Source organism: Alligator sinensis, unplaced genomic scaffold (assembly GCF_000455745.1).
Source record: "Alligator sinensis unplaced genomic scaffold, ASM45574v1 scaffold1224_1, whole genome shotgun sequence".
Classification (NCBI taxonomy): domain Eukaryota; kingdom Metazoa; phylum Chordata; order Crocodylia; family Alligatoridae; genus Alligator; species Alligator sinensis.
Window position 1 is genome coordinate 59,183 of NW_005842626.1, and position 9,133 is coordinate 68,315.

The 9,133-nt window shown below is 42.0% G+C and overlaps 1 protein-coding gene across 15 annotated transcripts in view; it reads left to right on the forward strand.

Moving 5' to 3' along the window:
• ATG7 (autophagy related 7) overlaps positions 1–9,133 on the forward strand; it is a 316,197-nt gene that overhangs the window by 18,097 nt on the left and 288,967 nt on the right. For 13 of the 15 annotated variants that reach the window (XM_025215165.1, XM_025215166.1, XM_025215164.1 and 10 more), the window contains 3 exons: positions 1,588–1,705; positions 3,300–3,377; positions 8,598–8,714. In XM_025215165.1, coding sequence (XP_025070950.1) covers positions 1,588–1,705; positions 3,300–3,377; positions 8,598–8,714 — 313 coding nt within the window. The remainder of the gene's footprint in view (positions 1–1,587; positions 1,706–3,299; positions 3,378–8,597; positions 8,715–9,133) is intronic. The other 2 variants (XM_025215161.1, XM_025215163.1) reach the window with 1 other exon arrangement.

Sequence of the window (9,133 nt, forward strand, 5' to 3'; positions counted from 1 at the left end):
AAATGAACCAAGGAATTAAATCCATTTGCATTGCTCGTTTGTTGATGCCACATGTTTCTGTAAAACTGAATTTGCAGTTTAAGATTTTTTTATTTTTTTTAGCATTGAAGTGATCATTGCTTAATCATAGGTTTGACTAGTACCTATAACATCCTTGGTAGACATTTGGAAAGACCTTATGCATGTGAAACTAGATGCATTGACTATTTTAATCTTTACAAGAAAAATATGGTGCCTTTATCTTACAATCTTTCAGTTCCTTGTAAACTCTTCATAAAATCAAATGATGTTTGCCAAATCTATATCTTTGGAAAACTTGTATATTTTATTAGCGGGATAAAAACTAAATCTTCAGCTCTTTCTTTTCTCTCTAATACCACAGAAGTATTTTTCCTTGTGTCATGAGATGCACTGTGCATCTTTATTCTTAAAAGTTAGCAAATCCAGTCACCCCAGTAATTCTTGAGCTGCATCTCTAATTGGTCCAGGGCTCAGGGCACATTATAAAAACTATCTGTTTGCATTCTCAGAGGAGATGTGCTTGGCTTATCTTGATGTCCTTCATTATGTTGCAGTTTGTAAGGTTACCACGTGTAAAAGTCACTGCAGCACGGAGTTGCTGTGAGAGAGCTGCAGTTGGTTACTGTTAGTGATCAGCGAGGGGGGAAAAGCAGTAGTGTTATCAAATTGACCTATTGCTCAAATCACAAGCGAGACTTTATAAAGGCAAGACTTTATAAGGCAAGGTGCCACGTTTATTGATCACATGAGTTAGACATAGAGGTTCGGACACACTATTCATACAAACACACAAAAATCATCATACACATCATTACACACAGGCATACACAAAGCAACCATTTCATCTACACATACACCAGATATAGTTATCAGCAATAGTTAATATCAGCTCAGGGTGGCCACCCCGGGCTTATTGAGAAGATGATGATGATTTGAAGATAGCAGATTTGAAGATAACAGCTGGAACTGGGTGAACAGATGCATCTGTGCTCTGATGAAACAGCAGTAGAGAAAGAGACTCGCCCAACTTGGCATTTTCAAAGTGTTGTTTTATAGGGATTGGCATCCTTTGTTTTCAGTGTTTTGGGGTTTTTCCATACCCAGCTTCTGTTTTTGCGGTTGTTCTTCTTTTGTCTTTTGCTTATCTTAGCCTTGGAGCGTTCTTGCTGCCCGCCTGGCAGGATGGGTGCGTTCCATCTCCTTGTTATCTTCTTTGTGCCCTAGGCCTAAAAGGGATTCTTCAGCCATTCATTAATTAGTTTACTGACTGGTAACTTAACATTTGGCACCTTGCTGCTTACATAAACGCTTAAATCTTCTGCCATCTCTATGCCATTCTCTCGCCATTCAACCTTTTACACACGCTCATACATAAAGGCTATGCAGAGTTCATTCACTTATGTCAAGCAGAAGGATACAAAATGGAGTTTTCAAGTTGTTTACAGGACAAGACTAGCATGGTTATATTTCACTGCTTTTACACTCTATGTTAACATCAGCTATAATTAGTTCAGTTCATGCTACAGTAGTAGTACCTAGTTCTAAAAGTTCTTGTCCCCTGCTCAGGAATGCTGTGACCCCAGCACGCTGCTGTCCTGCAATTGGAACACTCTACAACACCAACACTTTTGAATCCTTCAAATCCTGTGATAAGAAATTGCTTTTGGAAAAAGCAGCCAATGAGGTAAGACTTAAAAATGTCTAGAGCAGCAAGGGTTTGGATAAAACTAATAAACTACTTCACAGCTTGAGCCCTGGATGCTGGAGGTATTATCATTCCTCACTGACCCATCTAACTACCACTTCAGGTGCAATCTGTTGAAGGGAGCAGCAGCAATTAGCTGATGGTCCTCAGTAGCCAGCATGGTGAATCCTTCTACATAATTCTCTAATCTTAGCAACTCTTTTCAATTTGTCAGTTACTTGCATTGAAGAGGGTTCTTACATAGCTCTTGTAAAACCCATAAATGAACTAGTGCCTGCTTTTGGTCTTTAGATTCTCACAGTGCACTCTTGGAGTACAAGTAATGGGGGAATCCCAAGATAAAATGGAGATGAAGGAGATACATTGGCAGGAAGGTTACTTGGCCTGGCTGAACAGGAGGAGAAGGCTAGGGAAGGACTACACCTGCTTCTTGAAGAGCACTTGCAGTATCAGTGGCTGAGAGAGATTTTATAACCTGAAAAAGAATGTTTTTGAATTGCTGCTTGTATCTGCTGTTTGTTTTCCCTTGACCTCACTTGCTCATCTAGGTTACCTGCAGGCCTTGGTTAGCAGAATTTTTTCCACGTCTCCTCTTTCAAGGTCATTATTTTTCCCTTAGTTGTGCAGCTTTGCCATGTGAAAGATGATGATACACTAACTTTGTCCCTTTGCAATAAAGAGAGAGGTAAAAAAATCTAGCTTATTCCACTAACAATAAATTCAGCTGGTTGATTTTGTTTAGAACTGTATACATTGCCACCTTCCTTTGGCTCACAAGACTCTTCTGTCATTGAGGTAATTTCAGTACCTGTAGGTCTGGGCTATGCAAATGGCAGCCTGCTTAACATATGGCCCACAGACTGCAGCAGCAACCTCTCACCACTGCAGAGGAGGAAGGGCTAGGGTTCCATGCACAACCCACATGGTGGGAGGTAGGGGGGCACTGAATGCCACTGGTATCATGTGTGGGGGCTGCATGCTGTCTGTGTAGTGGAAGAAGCAGGGAGGCCACGTGCCAACAGCAGGAGCAACAGCTCCCCTTCACCTTCCCTGCAGTAGCTCCAGCCCTGACTGCAGGGAGAACAGAACAACAGTGGTGCACAGTGTAGCAGCAGTAGCCGGAGGTTTGCTGCTGTGGGGAGGCAAGTAGATGTCTCCTTTATCTGTTTACCACTGGAAATCAGTGTTGAATGGCTGCTCAACACGTGTCAGAGGCAAAAGAAAAGGTGACAATTCCTCCCAATTTCCGTAGCGGCAAACCTCTGGTGGTTGCTTCAGCACTGTGTGCTGCCACCACCCAGGGCACAGTGCTGGACAGTTATACGTTTGCTTGCCTGGCACAATGAAATGCAACTTCAAGCCCAAGTTGGAGGTATCGCGTCACCCCACGCAAACAAGAACACTTGATAAATACATAACCAGTGGTGACTGCTATAGCATATGTTTATTTCTGGGTGGGATCAGGTGATGAAAGATCACTGGATAATTGGGATTGTTTGATCTTTTAACATACGCAGTTCTCTTCCACTTATGTCTTGATGCTTTTTTTTTCTCATTTGTTTTTCCCTGACAGATATGGGAGGCAATAAAATCAGGGACTGCTCTTGAAAACCCTATGCTCTTGAATAAATTTATGCTGCTGACTTTTGCTGTGAGTAAATTTAATTCATTCCACATTTTGAATACTCAAATAGAAATAAGAATGTATTATTAGCTTTTCAGTGAGGATACTATAGCAGGCACTTGCAGGCTTGGTGGCACCAAACTGACTAGCACCATGACTGAAAGGGACCTAGGGGTAATAATAGACCATAGTATGAACATGAGCTTTCAGTGTGATGTTGTAGCCAGCAGGGCAAACGATACTCTGGCATGCATCAACCAGTGCATCTCAAGCAAAACCAAGGAAGTGATTCTTCTGCTTTACTCGGCATTGGTGAGACTGGATGCAGTGCTCCAGCTGCAGTTCTGGGTGCTGCACATCAACAAGGATGTGGAAAAGCTTGAAAAAGTCCAGAGAAGAGCCACCTGTATGATTAGAGACTTGCAAGGCAAGCCACATGAGGAAAGGCTGAGGGGGGACTTGGTAGCTATATCAGGGGAATATATGAAGGGCTCGGTGAACAACTATTCACCAGGGCACCCTTGAAGAAAACTAGGAGTAATGGCCACAAACTCCTGGAAGACCTTTTTAGGCTTAACACTAAGAAAAATTTCTTCACAGTCAGGGTGTCCATACTGTGGAATTAACTCCCTACAGAGGTGGTGCAATCACTTATCCTGGAAATCTTCAAGAGGAGACTGGACGGTCACCTCGCTGGGGTCACCTGACCCCAGATGTCTTTACTGCCTAGTGCAGGGGGGCTGGACTTGATGATCTTGCACGGTCCCTTCCAGTCCCTTACAATCTATGAGACTATGAAAGTACTAATATTATTGAGTTTAAATTTATGAACTTTTCTTTTCCATTAATATAAAGGATTCTACAATTCTTTATATGAAAACACCTTACTGCAGTTGTTTAAAGTTCTTCCTCAGTTGAAGACAGTAAAAGTAAAGCCTGATCAAGGAACCCACAAAGATTAGTTGCACATTTCTCAGTTGGTGAGTTCACTGGAGAGGTGGGAAGGTGAAAATGAATGTCCCAATTCTGAAAATGAATGAATATTTCTCAGTTATCTATCACTGCAGGGATACACATGCTTGGCTTCTATGTTGAATAGTTTCTAACACTTCTTTTTTTATATATACTTTTCAACCTGTAGTGATTCACAAGCAGTTTTAGGCACAGCTGTTGTTTCCATAACAGTGAGGCTTGCATCAGGACATCCCACACACCCAAAATCTTAATTTGCAAATCCGTCAGTAGCACTCAATAAGGCATTTGCTGTCCAATACTCTGTAAGGCATTTGCACCGATCTCTGACAGATCATTGAAAGCAGCACATACCCTAACATTATCCAACTTGTACTTGCAAAACCTCAGTGCAGATTGCCTCAACAGATTGGCACATCTGAATTTTAGTCCAGGGCTGTCTAATGTCTGGATGGCGAGGGGTGGCATGCCACATGGGCCCTGAGCAGCCGGGCTTTCCCCTGCTGTGTGGGCCATGTGGGCTTTCCCCCACTGCAAGCAAAGCCCAGGCAGTGAAAACTCACTTTCAGTGGTGCACTTAGCTCGTGGTGAGGGCAAACTGAATTTCCCCTGCCACGTGTATGGCACTCAGGTACTTGGCCCTATCCTGCTCCACTTCCAGAAATGGAGGCAGGAAGCACAAGCTGGAGGAGGCAGGAGGAGTCTGAACACTCCAAGTACCTAAGTTGCTGCAGTGATGGGGACAGCATCTATTGGGCAGAAGACTGAGGGCCACATGCAGCCCATGGACTGCCAGTTGGATAGCCCCAATATAGTTAATTAGTTTAGAAAGCTCTTTTTTTAACACTACTCAGATCCAAATGATTGAAAGTTTTAACAAATATTGGTCAAAACCATGCGTGTGAAAATGAATGATAATGCTATTCAGAAGTTTGACATAGTAACTTTTGGAACAGAGATGACTGAGCTCATGATATGCATGCACTGTGTGTCTTTTTCCTCTCCAGGGCGTCTTAAAATGAATTTACTTTGCCAGCTACAGAAAGCATTTGAAATTAATCCTATAGTTCAAGCAAACAGAACATCAGTTTGTGCCAAGTAAACTGCATGTTACTTCATTTATTTGGCTTTAAAGACTGATTTGGTTCTAGTGTAATTAAAACCTGTTACTGAAAGTATCCCAGGAGTTATGGAATTTAGAGCACTAAACACCTTTACTGTATTGGGCAGCATTGCATAACCTCTGAAATGAGCAGAATTGTTTCAGCTGTATGCACGGAGGTAGTTAGCTATCTTAGTCTGAAGTCAGACAAAAGGTAGGGGAGGGCAGAACTTAACTGGGTCTGGGAGGCATGAGCTTTCATAGACAACAACATACTTGGTCAGATGCTATGAATGAACTATGGTATATAGACAAGCTGGATATGGATATGGGGGTGTGCGTGTGTATGTGTAATTAGGCCAGTGCGAAGTGCCAAGTATTCAACTTGGATTTGACTGATTTGGAGGGCTAGTGATTCAATTCGGTGAGTCAGAGATTTGGCCATAAGCTAAACAGGCAGCAGTCCTCGATGCTAGACACAGCTGCCTCCAGCTGGTAAATCTGTTGTGGTGGGTGGAGGGGGGAGGGAAGGGGCATGGACCTCGACAGATCAACACCCCCACAGTGAGGGGGGGGGGATCTGGGGCTGGGGCAACCTGCCCACCTGGGGCGGGGGGGGGAACAGGACTCAGGGAAGGGGGCTCCCGCCACTGCGTGCCGCCAGTTCAGGAAGGCATGGAAATTGGTGTGTGCCCCAGCCCTGGTCCCAGCCCTAGCCCCAGCCCCAATCCCTCCCTCACTGTGGGGGCATTTGATCTGCCCCCCTCCCTACACTCCTTCCTTCCCCACTCTGCCCAACAGGTGAGGACTGCTGCCTGTTTAGTCTATGGCCAACTCTCCAAATCGGCGCTGAATCTTTTCTGAATTGATTTGGAGGCTTCCAGTTGGATTTGGACCTTCTAATGGGTCTCTCAATTCAATTCGGATTTGGAGATTTGGCTACCAAATTGGGCCAAATCTCCTCCAAATTGAATCAGCTGCTGAAGCTTCTCAAAGCCTTGCTGTTTCTGTCAAGGTTAATACTAGCTGAGTTGTTAAATCCTGTAATCTATTTTGAAAGTCTAAAAACATCAGTTTTAAGAGTTTGGTTTAATATGTCAGAGTTGTTACTGCATGTAGTTCTCTCAATGACTTTATTTACCTTGTTTTTGTACATACTGGTATTTACAGGTGTTCAATCCATCCCAGCCCTTAATTATGTTCATATACTAAATTTAAAGGCGAGATATTGTCCCATGGAATTGAGCATGGATAGGGCCATACTTTTACTGGGCAGGGCCATATTTATAGACCTCTTGCACATTTGAAAATATCCTTTTGAGACTGTTTACAGGCATGTCTAGTAGATCTGTCTTTAATTGGACTTCAAGGAATTTTCTTCCTTCTAGGGTAAATATAGAACTGCTTAATGTTCACTTAACTTTTAATCTAATCTGATTCTTTTTTTTTTCTCTGACATTCCCATATGAAAAAAAAAATTTCTTAGCAGAAGGTTTTAATGTTCAAAATAATAGCATTGGTCACACTGGACAAATGGTTACTGTATTCAACTTTTATTTCTGATTTAAAGTTGAATTGTATGTTTCATCAAGTTTCTGTATATTCCTAAAGGCATAACTATGTGCATGATGGTGCTCAGCTATTGTGTGTGCACGCCGGTGCATTTGCACTACTAGTCTCTTAAATTACCAAAGATGAAATTACATAGATTACATAAAACCATGAACACCTGAATAAAGACATTTTAAGAGTATGAATTCAAATTTAAGATTGAGTCAAAATAAAGCAGTACCAAAATAACATGCTGTGCTTTCTGTTACTTCCTGCCAGCCCCATGGGAATACTTCTGTCAAGAAAAATCCACCATGTTTTTCAGTTGTAACAGTTAGAGGTACCATATTTACTTGAATCTAAGATGATCCTGAATTGAAGATGGCTTTCCAATAATTAGATGCTATACATGGAAATTTTATAAATTTGTTATACTTTTCCATGTATAGCATCTAATTATTGGAGGGTCATCTTTAATTCATCCCCCCATCACTGCTGCAGGGGAACAGCCAGTGGCGGGGCAGGTTGTAGGGAGGTCAAGTAGCTGGTCCCCTGCTTGTGCCTGCCCCCTGCCTGCTTCCTTCCTCCCACCCACCCCCTGCCTTTGCTTCCCCATCTTCCCCTTTTCCTAGGAGCCACAGCAGCTGCTTGCCCTCCTACCACTGTCATGCTCAATTCTAAGACAAAGGGTGTTTATCCCCATGTTGAGTGGGGGAGCTAGTCTTAAAACAGAGTAAATATGGTAAATCCATATTTTCATGTTGGTCACAGCGATCATTTTTAAAAAGATGGTAGAAATTCCATCTTTATCCTTTCAAAATTACATTGTGCATGTATTAACATATCACTTGTTTATTTTTATACAGAGCTGGACTGTGTTTTCTAAACATGAGGCTTGTACTACCATTAAAAGCAGTTGCTATCATATAATTTTTAGGTTTTCACAAGTAGTGGGATAGTATTCATTGTGTCTATTTCTGTGTTGATGCAATTCAGCAGGTAGAAAGGAGACCCAGCACCATATGGCTAGCCAGCTATCTACAGACCACCAGCAAACACTTCACAGGCTTACAGTGATCTGTGCAAAGAGTGTGATGGGTGCTAGGAGACAAGACTCCTGGGTTCAGTTCCCAGCTCTGTAGCAGATCTGTGTGACTTCTGGCAAATCATTTAAAATGTTGCTGTCATCTCTTACAGAGCAGAAACTTTTCTTATGCAAGTCCTTGCTCCAGTTCTGCATAGTACTTGTACTTGTTCTTACTTATATGCTCCTATGATCAAATTAGGCGCATGCAAAAGTATTTACAGGAACATGGCCATGGCTTTAATTGGAAGTATTCTAATAACATATTTTTTAATTTGCTAGTTAAGGTTCTCTTCCGTTTGGTGCAGGGGCTGGTGAAGCCCTTTTCTAAATGAGAAAATTCCTTTCATCTATGCCTGTCAGTTGAATATGTGTTGATATATGGTGTACCCCTTACTCTTACTCAAACTAAATAAATATATATATGCACCATTTTATGTGCAAAGCAGTCTCTCCATCACTAGATCATGTATTTTATATTTACACACACTTTTATATTTACAAATATCTTATCTAACGTGTATTTTTTTTTCCTTAGGATTTAAAAAAATATCATTTCTATTACTGGTTTTGCTACCCTGCACTCTGCTTCCCAGATGGGATACCAGTTGTGCAACAGCCAGTTCCTTTGGGGGAAAGGTTCTCTCCAAGTCAGGTACTCAAAACACCAACTGTAAAAATCTTTTATTACTGTTCATTCTTATTATCTCATACTAAATGCTTTGACTTTTGAACTTCGCGTTCACACTAACAGGAACAAGTAATGCAGTACACTAAGCTGAAGTGATGGAATGCATGTCTTGAGGGGGATGGATGGGCGGATTCCATTTTCACAGAAGGTTAACCAAACACAGCATTGCTACCCTTTTTAAAAGGTGATGTCTGGGAGGCTGAGGTCACTAGCCAGATTCAAGAGTAGTGTTAAGGCCAGGACAATTTTGAGAGAAATGTAACCCACTCTCAGCCCTTTTGTGTGTTTCGTTTTTATCAGTCGTGTTATAGATTTAATAGATTTTCAGGGATGTAAGGGCCCTCAGCAGATTATCAAGTTCGACCCCCTGCCCTGGGCAGGAA